Source organism: Hermetia illucens, chromosome 1 (assembly GCF_905115235.1).
Source record: "Hermetia illucens chromosome 1, iHerIll2.2.curated.20191125, whole genome shotgun sequence".
NCBI classification, from domain to species: Eukaryota; Metazoa; Arthropoda; class Insecta; order Diptera; family Stratiomyidae; genus Hermetia; species Hermetia illucens.
The window spans coordinates 108,530,023-108,555,770 of NC_051849.1; the positions used below are offsets into that span (position 1 = coordinate 108,530,023).

Consider the following 25,748-nt stretch of genomic DNA (forward strand, 5'->3'; position numbering starts at 1 on the left):
TATACCTACATATGTGTATTTCAGATAATGTTAACTTGCCGCCAAGCAATCTTGCTCTAGAATCTAGTTTGGTGGATAGTGCGCTAAATCGGTTTAGTTCTCCCGTATGGTCACGTAGTCGCTAAGGTTCATCGCGTACGAACGCTCGTATTGTACGTGGTTCCATATGTTACCGCTGGTGATCCGACTGGCCCCAAGTGAATAAATCAGGTTTCGCTGCAAGAATATGCTCGGCCCGTGTTCTTTGTTCGGAAGGTACTGACGCGATACCAGACCTAACAATAACATGGCATAATTGTGTGGTATTGCACTAGAGCAGTGGATTTCGTAGTTCTCGCGGGTGTTGTGCTACCAGTGTCAAGTTCAAGTTTTCCACTTCCAACCCCAAACAAACCTGAAAGAAACATGATCGGCCAAATGAAAATATTTCTGTGGTTCGTAGTGATCTGTGGATTAGGCGAGCTGGAGAACGTGCAGGCAATCAACATCTTGGGAATTGTGTCCTCCTTGTCGAAGTCACATTCTGTGTTTGCTAATGCAATTTTTAACGAATACGCAAATAGCGGACACTCGGTAAGTGTGGGGGAAAATTCAAAATTGCAGCAGATGCTCTCATAATATATCATACTTATGTGTGGTTAGTAATTTTGAAAAAAAAAAACCTTTACCTGAACTTCATTCATCCAGCTCCGAAAGAATGAATCGCAATTGCAGTACTTACATATATTCAATATTATCGACGTTAAGTTAGACGAACGCACTTCGTTCTGTTGTAATAGATACACTATGTGCAAGTTCTATGCAAGTAGGACTTTGTAATGATTCGAAGTAGAAAGTCTTTAAATGAGAATTTTTGGTTTGCTTGACTTATATATTGGGAGGATAAATAAGTTTTTCTAAAAAGTAATTTACACCGAAAATCCTTATTGTGAAGCAAACTGAGTGACTCAAAAACGGTTGAGCCCTATTACCGCGAAATTTGACATTCTGTAAAATATGACATACATTTATGTATTCGCGCGCCTCTTGTTCACTCCGTTGCTATTTTCTATTTGATTTTCAATGAGAAACTTTCATTATCATCATACTTAAAACTTTGCAAGTGAGACAAAGACAAGATGAACACAAACATCCAATGTCCACTAGGATTCGAACCCGGGGCTATGAGACTGAGATGTTAGCACTCTACCTCCTCAGCCGTCGTCTTGTCGTTATTTGGCAATCACGATAGTATTACAGTGTGGCGCTCGAAATTTCAACGTTATTTCATTTTTAAGGTTTTGTGTAAAACAAAACAAAAAATCGATTCAATGTCTGTCTGTCTGTCACACGCATTTTTCTCCAAAACGGCTAAGCCGATCCGAACGGAATTCGGTGGACAGATGGGAACTATGAAATCTCACGCATACAGCGAGTGGCATAAATTTAGGTGGAGTCTAAAGGGGTGCGCCTCATACATGCAAAGGGAGGATTTAAAAATTATTTCACCGGGTATAATTGTGTAGGGTATCAAATGAAAGGTCTCGATTTGTACCTTTTTGAAACTGACATTAGTTTTTTCATAAATTGCAAAGTGCGTGAGTAAGGAGTCAAAAAGTACGCACTTGAAGTGAGACAGGACTCATTTTCGGAAACTACCCAACCTAAAAATTCGAAAAAAATCAGGGTGGTGCGCCTAGATGAAATCTAGGCCTCAAATATGTCGCATTCCGATATCTGCTCAAATAAACTTACTAATAGTATATTACTACTTTTTAGAAATTTACTGAAAAACCCCCTTGAATTCATCCTAGAAAATTTTGTATCAGCATAGACGACAATATTTTCTATATACATGTTAAATTTTGTGGAAATCTGGCAGTTAACGCCAAAGTTATAGCAGTTCAAACTTAGCAATTTCGCGCAAATTTACTGCTTCCAAAGCCAATGCAAATCAGATTGTTCGAGAAACGCTTCAAAAAAAATGTTCGAAAAATGCGTTCTTTGAAAATACTGGGACCGGACTTCTTTCGAGATTCAACCAAATTCACTTTTGGGTGAGAACGAGTTGATATCAAAACAAAACACAAAGATTAGTGTTAATTGATTAATTTTATTGCCCGCACAAAGCAGGATGAGAAAAAGAAACGAAAAAACGAAACGAGAACGTGACAACAGTAAAAAAGCGAATTGGACGTGAAAGATGATAATAACGTCAAGCGGAGATCTTGATAGAGAACCGCTGTAAATTTACACAAACAGTCAGCGCTAACGCAAAGATAAGATGAGATGAGAAGCGGGAGATTTGAACATTCTCCCCACCTTCTCCACCCGTTGGAGAAGTTTAACTTGATAAGACCTGAGGCTGAGAATCTCCCTCGGTGGTTGAGACTGGCAATAGTACCAATTTTGAAATTGGTCGCGTATATGTGGAGGTTGCAGTTTTGAGGGTTACCACTCGAGTGAGACCATCTTTGCCGGGGTGCGTTTGAATAACTCTGGCGAGCGGCCACTTTGATGGAGCATACCGCTCATCAGAGATGAGAACCAATGATCCTTCTTTGATGTTGTGATGCGATGTTTTCCATTTAGAAATGGACTGATGTGACTGCAGATATTCCGCTGACCAGCGTTCCCAGAAATATTGTAAACGTTCCTGGATCCGTTGGAAATGAGAGAGTCGAGAAGTCGGTACATCGGTGAGTGTAGGCTCAGGAATGGTATTGAGGGGAGGAACTCTAATGAAGTGTCCAAGCGTGAGGGCAGAGAGATCATCTGGGTCCTCAGTGAGAGCACTCAGCGGTCGTGAGTTGAGAACGGCTTCAAATTGTGCGAGGAACATCGAGAAGTCTTCGTAGGTGAGAAGCGTGTCAGCGATCGTTCGTTGCAGATGGTATTTTATGGATTTTACCGCTGCTTCCCACTTTCCACCCATATGTGGTGCTCCAGGTGGATTGAATTTCCACTGGGTCCCGTCATTTGCGAGAATTTGGCGCAAATGCTGCGATTTTTGTACACTGCTATTGAGAAGTTGCTGAAGAGTGACGTCAGCACCCTTGAAATTAGTACCGCAATCACTAGTGAGTGATTTGCAAATCCCACGGCGGCTAGTGAAGCGGCGAAATGCCTTGAGGAATCCTTCGGTGCTGTAATCCGTGACAGCCTCGAGGTGGACAGCAGATGTTGAGAGACATATGAAGACGACGATCCAGGCCTTGTAGGTTCGAGTTCCGCGTCCTTGATAATATTTGAGAGACACTGGTCCCGCGTAGTCAACTCCTGTATGCTCGAACACCAATGAGGGCTGTACTCGTTTCACAGGAAGTTGGCCCATTAACTGCTGAGCACGTATTCCTCGTATACGTGTGCAGGTGATGCATTTTTGGATGAATGATTTTATCGGAGCTCTGCCTCCGATGATCCAGCAGTATCTACGAATGTAATTCAGAGTGAGCTGTGTTCCTCCATGTAGAGTGCGAGAATGAGCATTGGCGATGATGAGATGTGACAGTACGCAGTCTTTCGGAAGTATAGGCGAATGTTTTCTATCTTCGTCAAGCTGAGAGTTCTGAAGTCGACCACCGACTCGTAAGAATCGAGTTTGGTCAATGCGAGCTGTCAGACGTGATAGTGCATGAGACTTGGGAAGAGGTTTGCCTTGGGAAAGGATACGAATTTCTGATGCGAAGTATCCTTGTTGTGTAATACGAATCCAGTGGGTGAGAGCCGCTTGCAAATCCGCTGGAGTGAGAGCCGAGATGCTGAGTTTGGAATCTGGTGTCCGTTTGAAGACTGCTACTGCACGTAGTAAAGTAGCAGTGACTCTGACAAGTTTTGTGAGAGTGCTGCATCGAGTCAAGAGATGATCCAAAGGCAAAGATGGAGTTGATGAAACGACATGTACTGCAGACGATCGCATTTCCATGTCTTCATGAGAGACATCAAGTGGTAAGAATGAAGGCCACTGGTGAGAAGGTTTGGTTAGCCAATCTCGACTTGACCACCATAGAGAGTGCTTCATGAGTTGAGAGGGGTTTAAACCCCGTGATGCGCAATCAGCTGGATTTTGCTTGGTGGAGATGAATTTCCACACTGCCGACGGTGAGATTTCATGAATGTCATGTACTCGATTCTTGACAAATTCCTTCCAACGGGTGGGATCACTGTTAATCCATGCGAGGGTGACCGATGAATCTGTCCACAAAGTAACTGGTACATTGATCAAGTTGAGAGCCTTTCGTGTGCGTGAGGATGAGCTTCGCGAGTAGTAATGCGGCAGATAATTCTAATCGTGGAATTGTGAGACGTTTGAGAGGGGCAACTCGAGTTTTTGCACAAACAAGAGTTACTTTTGATTGCTGATTTGGATGAGAAACTCTGATGTATACCGCTGCAGCCATTGCAGTTTGTGATGCGTCTGAAAATCCGTGTATCTCGACATGTGAGAGGTCAGATGTGAGATTGAGCCAGCGTGGAATTTTGAGGTTTGGGAGATGAACCAATTCACTCCTGAACGTCTTCCAACGATGAGTTATCTGAGGAGTTAGTGGGTCATCCCATCCAATCATTTCTAGCCATAAGTCCTGCATCAGAATTTTGGCTCGAACAATGACTGGTGAGATTAATCCAAGAGGATCAAACAACTGAGCTGTTTCTGACAGTATGATGCGTTTTGTGATGGCCGAAGTTTGAGATGTACGGCCTGTAAAAGTCAAAATGTCCGGAGAACATTTCCAGGACATTCCGAGAATTTTACACGTATACTCATCGAACTGGTGAGATGTATTGCTGCTTAGACTTGATGAGTTGACTTTACAGAACGATGGATGATTGCTTTTCTACTTCGCTACTGGAAAACACCCGGTGAGACAGAGCGCTTCAACCTGGAACGCGATTTCGTTGAGACGTGAGAGAGTATCAGCACCTCCGGTGATGTCGTCGACGTAGCTACCCTTTTCAAAAGGTTCGATTGCTAACGGGAACTTGTGGCCCTCGTCGCTGAGAAGTTGTTTAAGAACGCGACATGCTAAGTATGGTGCTGGCTTTGTACCATAAGTAACGGTTGTAAGATCGTACATTGCAGGCTCGCTGGTGCTTGATTGATGATCCGTCCAAAGTATTCTCTGGAACTTCCAGTCATCTGGATGAACATCTATTTGACGGAACATTTTGGTAATGTCCGTTGTAAAGATGAATTTGTGCTGCCTTACATACAGCAGTACATCGAAAATGTCTACTTGAAGTTTCGGACCGGTATGCAACGTATCATTGAGTGAAATTCCTGTGCTTGATTTACAGGACCCGTTGAATACGACCCTCAGCTTCGTGGTGAGACTATCTTCACGCAATACATCGTGGTGAGGAAGGTAAAAGCTCTCAGTAGGTGATGACTTATCTTCTGAGACTTTTTTCATGTGACCCAGCGATTCGTACTCTTTTAGAAAATCTGAGTACAACTTAAAGAACTCAGGCTGGTGAGAAATGCGTTTGATGAGCCTATTGAGCGATTTTTCTGCGATATGCTTCGTTTGTCCGAGTTGTGGAGCATTCGATTTGAAGGGTAGGCGCACCACATACCGACCTGTACTGTCGCGAGTATGTGTGCTCTGGAAATGTGCTTCACATTCTGCTTCTTCGACGCTGAGCGAATCCTCCCGATGAGACTAATGTCTGGAAATTCGGACATCCTACTACAAAATGATTTCCTCCGCAACAAGAACAGTAGTTCGATTTAAACGATAGCGTTGATTTGACCTCGGGTTTCGGCGATTGGTTGTCAACATCTGGCTGAGAAAGATTGCAGTTCGATTGATAATTCGCTGATGACTTAGATGTTGGCTTAAACTGCACAAATTGAGCAGAGTTCGAATGAGATGATCGCGCCACATGCACATGAGATGCTTTGGGAGATTGTTGTTTCCCAGTATTGATTCTTCCAGGCTGAGTCTTCTCTTTGCCTTTCTGAATCAGTCTACCTTCCATGGTTTCTAGTGCGCGTGCGCGGCACATTAGAAAATTAGTGAGTCGTTCTAATGCTGGATACTCTGTTGATGATCCCAGTGTGAGCTCCCAGTCCTCACGGGTTTGCAGATCCAGTCGATGAGTTATGAGATGTACCAGCAGCTGATCCCAATGTTGAACTGGCGATCCTAGCGCCTTAAGTGAATTGAGCACCTCGGTGACTGTGTTGATGACAGTGTTTAGTTCCTTTGAGGTCCTGGACGCCATCCTTGGAAGCGTAAATAGTCGATTCAACTGTGCAGAAATGAGAAGCCGCTTGTTCTCATATCTATTCTGCAAAGCTGTCCAGGCCGAATTAAACGCCTCATTAGTAATGGGAATTTTGGCGATGAGAGATGCAGCATTTCCTTGAACACTGGTTGTGAGGTAGTGCATTTTGTCAACCTCGGTGACACCCTGTTTCTCGACGACCGACAAAAATAGCGATTTGAATGACGGCCAATCGATGATATTACCAGAGAATTCTGGTGGCTTGATTGTCGGTAAGGGTGCACGCTGCTGTAGCGACTCTTGAAAAGAGGCTTTGAAGGTTGCTGAGGGATGAGAACGAGGCTCAAGCTCGTTTATGCGTGCCTTGAGAGCGGATTCCGCTTTGACGAACTGCACCTTGGCGTTTAAGAACCATTTGTCCTTAAAGTAAGGAATTTCTAGAGGCAGTTCGGCCTTCGAAGTCATGATATTCTCATGATCACGAGAGATTTTCTCCCAGGCATCGGAAACCATGGCCAATTTAGATTCAGCCTCGAAGATGGTAAGCTGAGCGATAGCACCGCTGTCCACTTCTGTGGTTATTTGCTCCACGTATTCCAAATTGTTGATTTGTTGGGCTATAATCAGCTTTGTAATAGCCATAGTTAACAGATGAGAAGACAATTAAAAGTTTATAAAACTGAGAATGTGAAATGTTCTTCGTATTGTAACACGCGCACTCACAGGATCGCACCACTGAATCTAAAATCGCACTTCACGGTGAATAGTTCGGAGTACTCGGCAATAACTCGAAGCTCAAAGCACAAACTACACTCCACACAGTTTTTTACAAAATGTAAATTTAAAGAAGCCCGTATCCGGCTCGACGGACCAAAAAATGTTCGAGAAACGCTTCAAAAACAATGTTCGAAAAATGCGTTCTTTGAAAATACTGGGACCGGACTTCTTTCGAGATTCAACCAAATTCACTTTTGGGTGAGAACGAGTTGATATCAAAACAAAACACAAAGATTAGTGTTAATTGATTAATTTTATTGCCCGTACAAAGCAGGATGAGAAAAAGAAACGAAAAAACGAAACGAGAACGTGAAAACAGTAAAAAAGCGAATTGCGCGTGAAAGATGATAATAAACGTCAAGCGGAGATCTTGATAGAGAACCGCTGTAAATTTACACAAACAGTCAGCGCTAACGCAGAGATAAGATGAGATGAGAAGCGGGAGATTTGAACACAGATGCTGACGTCATAATTACCCGGAATAATTGACATTCGCGTGGAATATTAAAGTTGCATTTATGCAGAATCTATTTATCCGCAGCTCTTCTTAAGGTTTTGTGTAAAACACTTATGTGAAATCTAATCTTCGAGAGATGTCCCATTCCGGTATCTGCTCAAATAAATTTGCTAATAGTATTTTATCAATTTTTAGAAATTGACCTAAAACCTCCCCTTAAGTTCATCCTAGGTGCACCAAATTTTGCACCCACATAGAGAACAGTCTCGTGCATAGACATGCTAAGTTCCATGAAAATCCAACTATTAGTGTCAAAGTTATAAAAGTTCAAACTTATCAATTTCGTGCTAATTAACAGCATTCTAAGCCATACAAATAAGATGCTGACGTCATAATTAACGAGAATAATTGAAATTCGAGTGAAATATTAAAATTCCATTCAAGAAGAATCTAATTCTCTCTAGCCCTTTTTTAAGGTTTTGTGTAAAGACAAAACCTTATTAAAATCGGTTTACCGTCTGTCTGTCTGTCTGTTTGTCTGTCTGTCTGTCTGTCCGTCTGTCTGTCTGTCTGTCTGTCTGTCCGTCACACGCATTTTTCTCGGAAATGGTTGCAGCGATTGACACCAAATTTGGTAGAAAGGTGGGAACTGTGAACGCTCACGCATACAGCGAGTTACATCCTTTTGCGATGAATTTAAGGGGGGGTCCCCATACATGCAAAAGAGGGGTGTAAATTTTTTTTTCATCAAATATAGTCATGTGGGGTATCAAATTAAAGGTCTCGGTTAATACTTTTCAAAGCCGGTCTTAGTTTTGACATTTGTTGGAAAGGTAGGGAGTGCGGGGGGTTGAAAGTGATCATTCCTTTAAGGGGGGCATTCTCAGAAACTACCTAACCGAAAAATCTGAAAAAAATCAGGAGGCTGCCACTATATGGTGCCTGGGCTCCGAAATACCTTCCATACTGATATCTGTATAAATAAAGTTAATAATAGTATATTACTATAATTTTGAGTAATTGACTTCAAAACCCCCCTTAAGTTCATCCTAGCACCACGAAATCTCGAGACAATATAAGGTATAAAATAGAGCAGGAGCTTACCAAGTTTGGTGGAAATCGCACTATTACTAACAAAGTTATAATACGTCAAAGTTGTTGCTTCTTTGCAAATTCAAGACTATGAATCTCAATATCATCAGAAAGTGGATATTCTCACATAATATATGCATATATACGTGCTACATACTAAGAAATACACAAAACCTTTCGTATCTGAAGCGTCCAGCTTCCGGTTTCCCGACTTTTTTTATATTTGATGTTGGTTAAATTGTTGGCATTTGCTAATAATATTAAACTGAGAGCGTGAAGCGCATGAAGTTGACCATTATCAACACAGGGCTTTCCATCAAAAGATTTATTTAAATTGCTTTCTAGAAAATAGAGGGCAATGGGATTTTTAACTATATTACACGGAGCTGTCGTGCACTCGTCGCTCCTCACATCTTTTTCTTTTTCTTCGGCCTTCAGTTCACAAGCGGGGTCGGCTCGTGGTAATCTTTTTCGTCATTTTATTTTATCAAATGCCTGATCAAGATGTAATCGCGAGACCTTTAAATCTCCATCCAGCGTATCAAGCCACCATTGTTTTGGCCGGCTTTTTGGTCGCTTCCCATTGCTTTCGATGTTCTGACCACTGCTAGTTATTGAATTCTCGTTAGCGTGAGTTACGTGACCACACCATCGAAAACGCCTCTCTTGCAATTTTTCCACAATCGATGCAAACCCATATCGATGGGGGATATTCTCACTTCAGACGTAATCAAAACGTGTCACGCCACCAGTGCAATGCAACATCTTCGCCCCCATTACCGCAAGATGCCGTTCATTGTCCTTTATAGTCGGCCAACACTCAGAACTATAGAGAGCGGCAGACGGACGACATTGCAGTAAATTTTAGATTTGGGACGTGCGCTGATACGTCGATCACGAAGAACACCAGTTGGGGAATGCCACTTCATCCAGGTTGTATTAATGCGTGAAACAATTTCATTACGCAGTTCTCCATTGGCTGATAGCATTGACTCGAGATATTTAAATCGCTGAGTTCTGGCAATGGCAGTAACCTGCCCTTCGAGATATTTAAATCGCTCTGTTCTGGCAATGGCAGTAACCTGCCCAGAACTGAGCGATTTCAATATCTCGGGTCAATGCTATAAGCCAATGGAAAACTACGTTATGCTCCTCACATAGGGAAGCACAAAACCTTTTATATCTGAAGAGTCAAGCTTTCGGTTTCCCGACTTGTTTATATTTGATGTTGGTTAAATTGTTGGCATTTGCTAATAATATTAAACTGAGAGCGTGAAACGTATGAAGTTGACCATTATCAACGCAGGGCTTTCCATCAAATGATTTATTTAAATCGCTTTCTAGAAAATAGAGGGCAATGGAATTTTTAACTATATTACACGGAGCTGTCGTGCACTCGTCGCTCATCACATCTTTTTCTTTTTCTTCGGCCTTCAGTTCATAAGCGGGGTCGGCTCGTGGTGATCGGTTTCGTCATTTTATTTTATCAAATGCCTGATCAGGATGTAATCGCGAGACCTTTAAATCCCCATCCAGCGTATCAAGCCACCATTTTTTTTTGGCCGGCTTTTTGGTTGCTTACCATTGCTTTCGATATACTGACCAATACTGATTATTGGATTCTCGTTAGCGTGAATTCTGTGACCACACCATCGAAAACGGCTCTCTTGCAGTTTTTCCACGATCGATGCAAACCCATATCGATGGGGGATATTCTCATTTCAGACGTAATCAAACCGTGTCACGCCACCAGTGCAATGCAACAATAATTAATTGGAATTCTTTCTGTTTGTTGTCCGTTAATTAAATAAATAAATAAATAAATAAAACATCTTCGTCCCCATTATCGCAAGACGCCGTTCATTATCCTTTATAGTCGGCCAACACTCAGAACTATAGAGAGCGGCAGACGGACGACATTGCAGTAAATTTTAGATTTAGCACATGCGCTGATACGTCAATCACAAAGAATCACTAGTTAGGGAATGCCACTTCATCCAGGTTGCATTAATCCGTGAAACAATTTCATTCCGCAATTCTCCATTGGCAGATAGCATTGACTTGACATATTTATATCGCTGAATTCTGGCAATGGCAGTAACCTGCCCAGAACTGAGCGATTTCAATATCTCGGGTCAATGCTATAAGCCAGTGGAGAACTACGTTATACTCCTCACATAGGGAAACACAAAACCTTTTATACCTGAAGCATCAAGCTTCCGGTTTCCCGACTTGTTTTAAGGAAGAAAATGATACCTGATCTGAAATTTTTATCTGATTTTGATTGAAGCTTAAATATTAATTACTTTATTTTACCAATGTATCATTTTTTTTCACATTTTTCGTTAGATAAGTTCTGAGAACGAGACCTGTTACACTTTTGGGGCACACATACTAATACTTTTTCTTCAGCCTTTGTCCCGTTCACAAGCAGGGGTCGGTTCGTCATGATCGGCTTCGCAATTTGGCTCTATCAAAGGCCTGATCTGGGTGCAACCTCGAGGCTTTTAAATCCCCATCCAGCGTATCAAGTCACCGTTGTTTCGGTCCGCCTTTTGGTCATTAACATCGACTTTGATGTTCAGACCAATCTTTGCAAGTGAATCCTCGTTAGCACGAATTGCATGACCATCGAAGACGACTCTCTCGCAATTTTGCACTGATCGGTGCAACCCCATAACAGTCGCGATATCCTCATTTCAGATGTGATTAAAAGGTGTCACGCCACTAGTCCAACGCAACATATTCGTCTCCATTACCGCAAGGCGCCGTTCATTGTCTTTTATAGTTGGCCAACAGTCAAAACCATAGAAGGAGGACAAGACGGACGACATTGCGGTAAATTTTTGATTTAAGACGTTCGTTAATACGTCGATCACAAAGAACACCAGTTGTAGGACGCCACTTCGTACCAGGCTGCTTTAATGCGTAAAGCAATTTTATAACGTAGTTCTCCATTGACTGATAGTGTTGACCCGAGGCAGTTCTGAGCAGATCACTGCCCGACTGATTGTTTCATGGGTATGGGTCGTCAAAAAATCAGTTTTGTTCAGATTCAATCTAAGACCGTGTTGCATGAGGCGATCATTCCATTTTTGGACAAATTGTAGGGCGCTTGACGTTGAATTTATTCAAAAATCTTCATGGTATAGAATAGTAACCGGATCGGACGGTAATTTGAACATTCTGCAGGACTATCTTTTTCTTTTCATATTGCAACAATAGTACTTTCTTGCCAGTCAAATGGTGTTCTTCCTTCCTGAATAACTCGATTAAAGAATTCACTGAGCCACAGTGTTGGGACCCAGCTTTTCGCTTTCCAGAGCTCAGATGCGATGTCGTCAGGTCCTGTGGCTTTCCCCCGATTTCATTCGTTTTTTGCCTCCTCGACTTCAATTGCGCTGACAGGTGAAACTGCTCTAAATTTCGGCAATAATTGTGGAAGCGCAGGATGAAATGATGAAATTCTTCAGTTGAAATCTGGTCGAAGTATTCTCGCCATCTATCCGTTGTGGCTTAACGGTTGGTAAGCAAAGTACCGTTCTTGTCATTAACGCAACAGAAGCGTTTGATATCTTGTAAAAGTTCATTACAGCTTTTAGCAAGCCGAATACAGATCTCTCCCGTCATAGCAAGTATTCTCGCCATCTATAGGTTGTGGTTCGGCGGTTGGTCAGCAAAGCACCGTGCTTGTCGTTAACGCAAAAGAAGTATTCGATATCCTGTGTGCGTTCGTTTCGGATTTTGGCAAATCAATACAGATCTCTCTCGCCATCCCGAGCGTCCATTTTATCGTAAAGATTTTTGTAATGGTCCGCTCGGGTAACAGTGATTGCTTTCTTTGCTTCCCGGTTGGCATTCTTATAAATTTGCCAATTGGCAAGTGTTTTATCGTTGAGAAATTTATGGTAGAGGCGTTTCTTTTGATGGGCTTTCATTTCAAAGCCAAGTATCTCGGTTGATGTACCGCTTACCTGACTTGGTGACCCTGCTTTGTGGATCGTGACTTTCATTTGGTTGCTACGATTCTTCCACATTCGCAATGGTTGATAATCGCATAAATGAGATCATTTCTTCTTTGATGCGCGACGGGCCGCGTTCCTCAGTGCTGTTTTATCGGTGGCTTAATTCAGAGCGGCAATCAATGGCAGATGTTGAGGTGCGATGGTCTCATAGGGAACGGTTTTGCAGTCAGTGACGGTGGTAAAATGTCGGCGTCTTATGAGAATATAGTCGATTTGCGTTTTACTGCTCCCACTATAAAATGTAGGAAGATGAGACAATCGTTTGATGAACGTTTGATGATGTATTCATAAGTACAAGGTCATGGGTATCCGCAAAATCGACTATACGCTCGCCACCCTCATTGCGCGCTTTCAAATAACCATATTCGGTGAAAAAAAAATTACATCCTCTCTTCACATGTATGGATTCATAGATCCCACGTTCTCATGAAGTCTATGGACAAAGTTACAGTGGGTTGAAATCTATTTTCAATGCAAAGCTACTCTCCAGTACTTCCCCCGTATTTTTGGAGCAGTTTTCTATTAAGATACTTCAGATGGGTTTTCCGTAATTTGTTAAGGAGAAGCAGGGGCAGTAGTAGACTTCTACGAGGTAAGCTAAAATCATTACAAGCAAACTCTCAACCTCAGTCAGTTTTGTTTCGGAGTTCTTTGAGTATGTGGCGGCAGCAATCGACAAATTCAATTCATAAGTCTGATTTTTCCTTTTCGAATGGGATCTAACACCTATGAATAATATTATTATGACTTACAAATGAACAAATGAGCGAATTAAAAAATGCTCATGAAATTGTTAAATATATTGTAAAATAATGGGTTGACAACCAATTACAAAAGAAAAAGTCTAATTAGCTAGAAAAGAAAGCAAACAAGTTAGATTAGATAGATATAGATAGAGATGTTTCAGAAAGTAATTCCGTTTACTGTCTGTCTGCCACATACAATTTGTTCGAAACATTGGTATTTATTATCTCGAAAGTCGGTTAGATTTTGGTAATATCGCCCCTACATCCAGTGGTTGCAACTAGCTACGACAGTTTCCTCTGGGAATATGGCCAACGAAATAAAAACGTCTACCGAATAGTACTCTGAGGTCTTAAAAAGCGTAAACTTGAAGACATTCCCAGAAACTACAAAGGTCCACTAGCTGGGCGAATTCAAATTCTTCTGACCACATTACTGTTTGCCACTCTTTACCTGGAGCCTTACCTTAGTGGAGTGTAGAGTATCCATCACACTTAATGCTGTGCAAGTGATAAGTGTTTCTCCTGTTGTCGCTAAAAGAGCCAGAATTGAAACCAGAGAGAAACAATCGGCCTTACAAGACTTTTTTGAAGAAACGGAGGGTACTCTCTATGGACCAGGTATGGCAGATTAATGGTGAGTTAAAATTTTACTGTTGATAATCACATTTAAATTTTCAAATGCGTTTTTCTCAAAACTGCAACTTGAAAATCGGCTGCCACCATAGCTCAAAATCTATCTCACCAAATTCTTCCAAATTTTCACGACTTCTTTAATACATATTTCTACGGTTTGCAAACTAGGATAATTGCAATCGGACGGGTTCTTTTTTTTATTCATAAAAAAAGCCATAAAAAAACACCAAAATCCAAAAAATTAAATTTAAAAGCCCACCCAAAATTTACTTTTTAATATTTTCTAATTATCCTAGTTTGCGGACCGTGGAATATTGGCCACATTAAAATAGCGTATAGTTTTTTTGCTCAGATGAGCACAGCGCCCTCCAGCGTGGCAGCAGAAAAATACCTTTTTTTGGAGATGGGTGCATAAATTAACACGTATTCCGAAAACTAGCTATCAATCTGAAAAATTTATCACATATAGTAGAGATATCAATAAACACATGGTGAAAAAATCACGTTTCTACCTTTATCCAGTCCTCCAAAATATTTTTTCAAAAAAAGGCAAAAAAAACGCCTTCACATGGGATGACCCCCTTAAGTTATAGCAAATAGAAAAACACGTGCCATGCCAACGTGCAAACTGAAAACATTAAACGCGTTTTTCTCGAAACTACTACTTCTAATTTAATTTGGACAAAAGAGAAGAATATATGAAAGATAAGAGCCCTTTAGGTAATTTTGGCTGACATAGCTATTATCTCTGCCAATTTTGTAGCTGTTCATCCATTGCTGTAATACTGTGATCAGCTCTTTATAACCCCTTCCTTTTCTAACGAGCCGTATTTTGTCCACAAGGCCATCTTTTTGTTGATCTGTGACAAAGACAATTATACTAATATAAACGTTTTGTTTTGTTCATCTAAAAAGCAATTTTCTCATAAAAACCGTTTCTTCACTTTATTCAATCTTTTGATGGCTCCCGCTAGAGCGTGAAGGCATCGGTGTTAAATACTTGAAAGATATCAATGGTGGCAAACTAATAATTCTCATTCTCCCATTTTTGTAAATGCCTGGCCTGCTTTCACTAGCATTGGTTCGCTGTCACTCCAAGGCTTCATTGATTACTAGTCTATTTCCTTGCCCGTATGACGTACCTTTCCTAACTTCAGTTCTTACTTGCTTTTGTTAAAAAAAAGGTTCCAACTTATCCTTTCGCCAAGAGAAATTTAATATAGGACAACTTTATACGTTATATAAATGTACGTTTCTTACTTACTCAACTGTAAAGCACCGAGCATCCGCGCAGCCACTTTTCCCCCACTTTCATTAAAGAAATAATGTGTAACAACAAAGCCTCGCTAAAATTAGTTTACTGTCTGTCTGCCTATCCAACCGTTCCAAAGCAGTGCATCGTGAGGCTAGCCCAGGCTCGTTATGACTCTCCCCCCTCTTGCCTTCTTTTCAAGTCCTTTTGCCTTGGTTGCTCATTAATAATTGACAACGCCATTTTATTTCATCTCAATCCTTAAGAATTGTATTACTAGATCGGAGTATAATTTCACGTAAATTCCTCTTTCGTGTCCAGAATGATGCGGTATATCCACCAGTTTATGACTCGCCCCTTCCTCTTTTGCCGTTCTGTAATAGATTTCGAACGTGCCAACTGCCGTCGAAATGCGCAGCCAGGCCATACCTTTTACTGGTGGGCTGAAGAGTTCGTAGACTACCACAGAAATGACGCTGCTAGTATCAAATCCATATGATTTTTAGTTAACCCTGAACTTCAAAAGACACATGTTCAAATTTAACAGCAGAGCTAGAGCATTTTGAATGAACTTTTGTTAGTTTGAAGAAAATGGATAAAAGGGAATAGGAATAAATCGTTGCTTCAATTTCAATTTTATCGCTTTTATCTAAGTAGATTTCATTTTAAACGGACTTGGTTATTTATTTATAAATATAGAAGGGCACAAGTTATGGATTTTAGGAAGAAATCGACTTCTTTTATTAAGGTTTTGTGTTTTTTATTAACATTGCAACCGAAAAATGTGAACGAAAATAAAAAGCTACCACAATACGGTGCCTGGGGCTCCAGAATACTCTCCATACTAATAACTGTTAGTAATTGGCTTGAAAAACCCCCATAATTTCATCCTAGAATCATGAAATTTTGCAACAATATAGTTATAATATAGAACATGATCCCATTAAGTTCTTCTGTGCAAATTCAAGGCTGTGAATGTCAGTATCACGCGAAGTATTCTCAGCTAATATATGCATATACATTATGTGCTAACTACTAGTACGCCAAATGTCCACCCAAATGTTTTTGTGAAAGAAATACACAAAACCTCTTACACCCGAAGAGTACAGCTTCCGGTTTCACGACTTGTTTAAATTCTTTAGATTTTTGCTTTTTGACGGAAAAAATAAAGTTGAAGCCAAGGCATGGCATGATAAACATTATTCGGACTACCAGGCACCTGCTAAATCAACTGTTGGGAAATGGCTTGCTAAGTCTAAACGAGCCGAAATGAGCGCCGAGGACGATGCACGCAGTGGACGCCCCAAAGAAGCTGTGATAATGGACAAAACTTAGCTCCATTATTTCACACCACAATCAAAACGATAGTCATCGGAGTTGACTGCATGTACTGAACTGGCTCCAAAGCGTGGAAAGACGCAATATTTTAGGATGTGCATCGTGTAATATTCATCGACTATCTTGAGAAGGGAAAACCATAAACAGCGACTATTATATAGCGTTATTGGAACGGTTGAAGGATGAAATCGAAGAAAACCTGCCCCATTTGAAGGGAAAGAAAGTGCTGTTTCATCAAGACAAGGCACCGAAACTGACTCCTATTTTGAAGCTAAAGACAAATCGTCCTATTAAAATGGTATCGAAAATTTTTAAGATGGCTATAATCATTGTATCGCCCTCGAACGCAACTATATTGCATGATAAAATCAAATTTTATAAAAAAAACTGTTTTCTTATGTTAGCCTACGAACCTTTTAGCCTAACTAGTAAGGGAAAATGTACATATGCAGACTGTACAATGGAAGACATGATCTGTATAGTTTGAGGCGCTGGGCGATCTAATTTCTACTATATATTTCGAAAATATCAATGGAGAACCTCTTAAGTTCTCCCAAGAATTATTTGATTTTTCATTAACATACGCGATAATATGGAAAGTTTGGTGGAAATCGTACTATTATTGGCGAAGTTGCAGTGGATCAAAAGTCAAGACCGTAACAGTACACTGTAGGAGGCAACGTGGTCAGCATTGCACTCGCCCGAGATTATTACCTTGATTTGACTCAACAAATCCCTCTGTCCCCAACGAGATTTGAACCGTCGCCCTCCGCTGCGACAGCCCAACGCTTTAAGGGGGTCATCACGTGTATCGGATTCGCGGAATCGAATTTTTTTTTGGCATTAATTGTATCTAGATATAGTGTAGAATATATGGGTAAACTAATTTTGTGATATTCGGAGTCGTTCGTAAATTATAGTGTTAAACACGTGGTAAGTCACATGCCAGATTTATGTCGACCGCCGTAATATATCTCGTATTTATCGATCCCAATGACGTTCGAATGACTTCGCTAAAAGGGCAAAAATTTAAGCCAAGGCTGTACATGTGTTTCTTGAAGAAACCTAAGGTTTATGGATTAGGTATAGCAGATTAATGGTCAGTTAAGGTTTTATGGTTAAAAATCGCATTCTACTTTTTAAATGCGTTTATCTCGAAACTGTATTGAAAATCGGCTGCCACCATAGTCCAAAATCTATCCAACGAAATTCTTTGAAATTTTTATGACTTATGCAGAACATATTTCTACGGTCTGCAAACTAGGATGATTGCGATTCATTCAGTAATTTTTTTTTATTCATTAAAGAAGCCGTGAAAAAACACCAAAATTCGCAAAAAAAAAAGTTTAACACGCCACCAAAATTTAAGCTTTTAATATTTTTTAATAATCCTATTTTGCGGACTGTAGTTAAGTCTGCACATTAAAATGCCGTTTACTTTTTTTCTTTAAGATGATTACAGCGCCCTTTTTGGAGATGGGTGTATAAATTGCGCTGTATTTCAATAACCAACTATGCGATTGGAGTGAAAAAACTACTATGCATGCTCCATGTATCAGTAAATTTATGGTGAAAGATTCGTATTTGTATCTTTATCCAGTTCTTCACAAAAAATTTCTAAAAAAAACGCCTTCACACGGCCCTTTAACTACTTGAGCCATTCGAACAAAAAAATTAAAATTATTACTTTTCCTAATTTAATGCTAGCGACAGTGCAATGGGTTTATTTTTTTATTTCTATCCACTTGTTTTAGTCTGCCCATCATGGCAGTATATTTGATTATGTACAATAATTTACTCACAACAATACTTCATCATCGAATTTGATTAAAACTATCCACAGACAGTCACGCAAGCTCTTATCTGCAATTATGAAAGTGGGCATGAGTTTTTTCCGAATAGAAATACACCATCAATTATAAGGCATTTAGATTTGCTTTTCTGAAGATTTTTATCAATAAGATCTTCAAAGTTTTTAAGCGACACCTGATTATAGTACATACATAGCAACCGCACAACGTTCATTTTTTTAAATTTCCTTTGTTGAATTTGATATGCCGCATTTCGGTGACCTTCTAATGAGTTGCATCTTTTTCAGGTTACTGTACTAAGTCCATATGAGGTATCGTTGAAGATAACTCACTATAAATTAGATGGGCTGGAAAAACTTAAAAGTAAGTGTAAAATATCATATGTTGATTTATTATTATGACATAGATAGCTAGGAGTTGTAAGTTCTGTCAATAGTTCAAGAAGGAAAGAAGGAAACAAGTTTTGTACTTAAAATTCACATAGAATGTTATTTAGACAATTAAAATATGCTAAAAAATGATTGGAAATGACCCCCGGCCTTAAACATTTCGGCAACTCGTTGACCGAGTCACGCAGCACCTTTAAGGCAATTTCTCACACCGCTTTGACGATAGTTCTCGTAAAGGGGGTAAGACCTCTTCCTAATGGAGATAGTTCTCCATGTTTATAGAAAATCCACAATTGCAGAGCACCACTTGTATTTATTTATTTCAAATGTTGAACAAACAAAGAATTTCCAAAAAATATTGTAGGTACATTCAAAAAGAGCGAGAATTGTGGAAAAATTACAGCACGTAAAGGTAGTATCAACTAATAAGTACGGAGGATTACGCTCCAAACAATTGTATGCTCGTAGCATTTTTGACTCGAGGAGTGAAAATAGTATTAAAGTTACGCAAAAAGGCTGGCTGGCTGCGGATGTCTTATGGCGCATGTCGTACATGTGTCTTAGGGGTCAAACAGCTCTCCAACCCCGGTTTCATTTAAAAATTTTAATATTCATCAGCCCATCATTGCCATAGACCAACCCTAGATGATCAACTTGCCCAAATTTTGCCCAAATTCAACATTACCTGGTATGCGGCATTCTTCCGTTCCGTTGCTAGCTTACATTCATCGTCAAACCAGCCGTTCCGACTTTTTTGTGGCTGGGGCCAAGTATCTTTGTGGCCGTATCAACGATAACGTTCTTCAGATGGTTTTGGTGATGTTGATGCTTCATCTCCAGGATCTCTGTTGACTACGGTTATTGCGGCATCCATTTCCGTCTTATATGTGTCGCGGAGGGCTGTATTGTGAATGGCTTCAGTATTCGCTCTCACCTGATTGTCTGAGGGGATGCTGGGTGGTGTCGCAATTTGAGCTCGGTGCACCGTGCTAACGAAATAGTGGTCCAAGTCTATATTGGCCCCCTTATATGTTCTGACATTCATCAAGGCTGAGAGGTGACTTATATTTTCAAAGCCGATGACAGCAGGTTTCACTTTTTGCCTGACTAAGAAACCTACTCCGTGCACATGGTTTACTGGATGGCCGCTGTAATATATGGTGTAGTGGCTCTTCTCCAGGAAACCGGTCCCTGTCTCTCGTATCTCTTGCAACGCTGTTACATCAGCCCTATATTGGGACAGGATATCGGCTAGCTGCTCAGCAGCATTCGTTCTGTACAGGGAGCGCACATTCCATGAGAAAATGCGCAAATCGGTAATCCGTTGTCGTTGTCGGGTTCGTCGTTGTAAAATCTACCCTGTCCAAGACTCCTTTCGTGGCTTCGTAACATCGGTTTTCCGTGTAGGATTGTCAGCCCTACCCAATCCCCAACCTGGAGGGCCAATTGGTACATTTTGTCCTGTTTTTAGGCGCGGGAGACTCGCCTTCATCCTTCTTTGTCTGCAGTTTTCATAAAGAAAGAGCTCCCAGCGGTCACCACGTGGAGGTGGACATAGAGTTTGGTAGTGGAGCTGTTGATGTTGGTTCAGCAGGCGTTTACCAGGTTTTATGTTCCATCGTGGGTACCAATCCGCATTGCGCCCTGGGATCTATACTACCCTTTGACCGCCGAATAAAAAATATATAGAGAAAACAGAGGGCGGAAGATAACCAATAAGAAGAAACTACATGGTGGGAAGCCGTGAGTTGATGAACTCGAATCGGCTAGCTACCGTTTACTGCTGCTTTGCAGTAAAATATCTGAAACAAAATGAAGGGAATCTTTGCAACACTTCTCCAGTTACCAATTAAGCATTGCATTTTTTATCGGGAAATGATATGTGCTTCCTTCCAGTTGTCTGAAAAGTACCCATAGATAAACTTTTACTAAAAATTAATGAAAAGTTTACGTGAAAAAACACTTAGGAATATCGTCAAGTGCAGAATATTAATGAGTGAAACGCAAAGCAGTCGAAGAACAGGAGATTTGGACACGAGATCAGAAGGACTTAAACTTCCGTCACTTAAGAAAAAGTGTTCTTGATCAAGGTTTTTGTGGGCGAACTTAAGGCTTTAAAGTCGGCTAAATCAATCAACTGCACATCAATGAAGGCAAGACGAAATGTATGGTGGCAGTGTCAATAACAAAACCAAAAAACGAACAAAATCAAATTTCACTGGCTAAACGAGAGCAATAAAGGCAGGAGATCACAACCGATAACAGCTACAACGATGAAGTCCATGTGCGGTTATTCGCGGCCAAAAGGTCTCCCCTTAGGGTCAAAGCTCTTACTGTGTAAGACAACTATCTTGCCAACGCTCATATATACCTTGGAGACTTGGGTAGCAAGAAAAAATCCGAACACTTGGATTCGTTCGAGAGGAATCCTCCGAAAAATTTTTGGCCCCCTACAAGAGGATCGACGACTCTGACGCGATACTTTGACCATCTAGTTATAGATGAAATTCGGCTCAATAGGTTACGGGCGGGTCATTTTATCCGTATGGAAAGTCTGTAAGCGCAATATCTATGGAGGTAGAAAAAGATGACGGAGCAGACCCTGCCTCAGATGGAGCAGGAGTGTAGGTCTCAGATACGATATCCAATTGGTGAACCTCGGCGCAAAAACCGGAATGTCTGGAGTTTCTTAATAAGGCAGGCTTAGACCGCATACCGGTTGTTGCGCAGTTGATGATGATGATAAATCAACTGGATTTTCTGGATGATGAAATTTTGACCGAGTACTGTTTTTCCCACGTAATGAATTATAAATTACCATTGCGAACCAAAGTGGATATCTATGCAGCTCACCACGTGCCATTGGTGAAAACAAAGCATAGACCAAGTTTACCCAAGCGGCCACAAACCGCTACGATATCCTGGTTGCATGAAGAATTTTGGCTGTTGCAGTCCAATTAACCTAGTAAAGAAACTTATTTAGGGCTCTTTCGGCTCCAAAGAAGTTGAACTTCGAAATGTTATGCATCCTTTGTACGACAAATATGGCAGACTGCCTTAAAAGGGGGATATTGAGCATCAATCCTAAGATTAACCAAGTTGCTGGGAAATAAAAAGAGGCGATCATGAGAAATGTTGAAAAATAGATCATGCAGGTATGTATTTTGTTGTGTAGGACGTTAAATTGTAAGGCGGGGCTAGAATTTACGAATGTTGTACGAGCTAGAAAATAAGGAGTGATATATTTGGCAGGACTCGTTGACTGGTAAAAGTAAACCATTCAATTGGTGTAAAATTCAAATGCTCACAGAGAACGGAAGGCTGATTGGGATATTTAGTCTAGAAAAGATGCACCACTGTATGCAGAACGTGTTCGAGAGCGGAGGGAATTCTAAATGGAACGCAGTCTGAAAGTTAAATGCTTAGAAGGTTATGGGGACGATGGAAATATGGTACGTCATGGAAACTAAACTCTCTCAATGAGTTCACCAGAAGTTTGCGCATCACGACTGCACGAAAAATTAAATATTAATAGCAATAATCTGTGGCACGACAATCCAATTGAATCAAGACGGTAGCCCACCACTGAGTTATCAGAGACAAGAGGATTGAATACCTATCGAAAATCCTTGAATTGAGCCTGTCTACTGATAGATATACTTCGCTTTTCGAATTAGCTATTAACTTTGACACTAGTTGCAAAGGGGAAAAAGCGTAAGTCTGAAAAGTAACAATTACTTCAAGGACCCATTTTCAGAAACTACCTACCGGAAAAATCTGAAAAAAATTATGATGACTCATGGACGTAGTATGTACCTCAGGTACTCCCCACTACGATATCAGCTCAATTATAGTTGATAATAGTACCTATATTTCGTCGCCACAATTACGGGCCTTTTTCATACACTAGGAACTTCATCGTCGCATTATTCATGTTCTACTGACTCGTTCGTACGTAACGCTTGCAGTGTTACTAGTTATCGCCCATTCATATTTCCCGATTTGCAGCGTGTTGCATTTCATTGACAGAACTCATGGCTATATTAGCTATACACATGACCGTAGTAATGAAATTCGCACTTATTGGTATATGCATACAAGTATATTTTCTTCCAAGGAAACTTCAGAAGCCACCAGAACCTGCAAGTGGACGAATATACAGCCCTTCTCCAGCTGTATGAGGAAGGATTAGCTACCACCAAAGCGGTAATCAACCATGACAGTTTCAAAAAGCTAATTTCAGCACCATTGCATATAGACGTTATTATTTTGGACTATGATTATAACGACGCTTTACTGGGTAAGTGTGAAATAAATTTTGTATGCTCAGGTTTTCGCTAACATCGGATTTGTTCTTCCCCGTACTATAGCCATAGCACATCGATTCAAGTGTCCGATTTTCATATTAGCTATCGACACTCCGAGTCTAACTTTAAAACGAATAATTAATCCTGGATATCCAGTTACGAACTTAATCTTCCAACAGCCGATTGCTGACATTGGGGTATCAAATGCGTTGTGGGATGTTATGGCTAACATGTATGAAAAATTCATCGTGAATTTTTACTATGCAAATCATCAGGTAAATTCTACACTGCTGAAGGCTTGGAACAAAGCAATAAACACACTTTGATGCCTAATTCATCGACATATGCCTTAGAAGTGAACAAAATAATTTCAATTTATGTTTATCGTTTTTAGGAAACATTATACCAGAAGATTATCAGTGGACTAGCGACGCCATCGAAAGAAGAGCCTTCAAACCGAATTGCCAAAATGTTTACCAGCACTTTATCGCCACCGTTTCTAACAACTAATAAACTCGTAAATCTAATTTCCTTACATATTCCCGAGAAGCGAATATCTGAGTATTTCGTAGCAGATCCTCTGGATCGATTTATCCACTCAACCGATGAAGGGTGTATATACGTCTCGCTCGGAGCGGATACAGATCCGGCTACTTTGCCCAAGAACAGGATTTACACAATGTTCCAAGTATTCCATAGCCGACCGGAAAAAATCATCTGGGCTTGGAACGGCAATACGACAAATTTCGCAGGTTCGAATAAATTCTTCGTCAGTAGCTGGATGCCGCAGGATGATATCTTCGGCCACAGAAATATTCGGGCTTTCGTAACGAATGGCGGTTCATTAAGTATGCAGGAAGCGATTTATCATGGAATACCAACGATTGGTATCCCACTTACATATCAACAGCGAGACAATGTAGACTTGATGGTGGCGAAAGGCCTTGGGGTCAAAGTGGAAATGTCTAACTTGACCATAGAATCCTTTATGTGGGCATTGAATGAAGTAATCGACAACAACAGGTAATACTCATTTCACTGGGAGCGAAAAGCAAATTATTTTTCTTGTTCACTTTTTTAGTTTTAAATATAAGGAACGATTAGCTTTTGAAGCAGATCTTATGGAGAATCAGCTGAAGAGCCCAATGGAAACCGTTAAATATTGGATCAAATACTTCCATCAGTATCGATATGAGGACGTTATTAGTAATACTAGATTGTCTGTGATTGACTATTACCTGTCTGACATATATTTACTTGTATTCCTTTTAATTTTTCTTTTCTTAGTCATTGCTGTGATAAGTTACATTAAACTGTACAGAATTGCATCACGATATTTTGTTCAGCGAAAATATAAATATTATTAAATCTTGTGCTCTAGCTAATTATTATAGCCGTAATTGCCGCAGAATCATATTGAACATTGTAATATAGTTAGGAAGTACAGAAGTTCTGTTGCTCCTATTACATAATGGTGTCTAATATTCTAAATGTAATCTTACCTACGCAATTTGTCGGTTTGAAACAAAATATTTAATGAAGAGGCAAAGGGATGTAGATGAAGCTTTCATTCCGAGAGTGGAATTCAAGGAAAGCACACAAACTTAAGAATTAAATATTGTAGGAGGTATTTGCCGACGCTTTCGCTTGCCAAAATAGAGGCTCATCAGACGATATCTCACCTCTGCACGGAGGAGAGATTGAAACCGTTGGAAGCATTCAGCTTCCTTGAACTTGAAAATCTCTTCTGCACTCCCTTCTCCCTTTCCCTGCTCGCAATATGCGGTCGTACACCATCGCACTGCATCGCACCCTAGACCAACACTGCAACGCTCCCGCGAGGACTTCGAAGTAGGAATTCCATGATTTCTCATTGAATTTGTAAAGAAAAGCCCTTTCATATTTCGGAAAACGTGGTTTCTAAATAAACGCCTACAAAGTTTCAGAAAATTCGGAATGAGAAACCTTACTATAGTATAGTATAAATTCAGTTTTTTAATGACGTCCAGAGAATAAAACGAAAGAATAATTGAGCAAATCGAATCATAGCTGGCCGAGCAATCTCAATAGGTATTCGGAAAAACCTACCGTTACAAGAAACCAGACATATAGCACAAATTAATGGAGTAAGTAGTTCCTGAAATATCGGTATATGCAAATAAAATTAATAATAACTAGCGAAAAAACAAAAACGGTTTAATTATTTCAAATAATTTAATCGCTAGAAACACCGCAAGATTACAGTAAGTTAAAAAAAGTTTTAATGGAATTCATCTGAAAAATGTGCTGTTTCTAAGGTTTTGTGAAAAACAGAACCTTTTTTTTGTCTGTCTGCCCAACACACTTTTCTCTAAAGCCGCTAAACCGATCCGAACGAAATTTGGTGAGCATATGGGAACTATGAAATCCCACGCATACAGTGAATGGCATATATTATATTTACGTGCAGTTTAAAGGGGGTCCCAATACATGTAAAGGGGAGATGTAAAAATTCTTTTCATCAACTATAACCATGTGGGGTATCAAATGAAATGTCTCGATTAGTACTTTCTGAATTTAATATTAACTATGTCGTGAATTGTAAAGTGCGTGAATAAAGAGTCAAAATGTATACACTTAAAGTGAGGCAGGACTCATTTTCGGAAACTACCAACACAAAACCCCGAAAAAATCCGAAAGATGCACTAATATGAAATTTAGGCCTGAAAATA

General features: G+C 40.3%; 1 protein-coding gene across 1 annotated transcript; it reads left to right on the top strand.

The window, feature by feature from the left end:
• LOC119654571 (UDP-glycosyltransferase UGT5-like) lies at positions 1-24,410 on the top strand. Its single transcript, XM_038060026.1, has 6 exons — positions 1-573; positions 18,629-18,704; positions 22,848-23,030; positions 23,101-23,312; positions 23,432-24,060; positions 24,119-24,410. The coding sequence occupies exons 1-6, from the start codon at positions 406-408 to the stop codon at positions 24,402-24,404; spliced, it is 1,554 nt and encodes a 517-aa protein (XP_037915954.1). The 5' UTR covers positions 1-405; the 3' UTR covers positions 24,405-24,410.
• Positions 24,411-25,748: the final 1,338 nt, after the last annotated feature.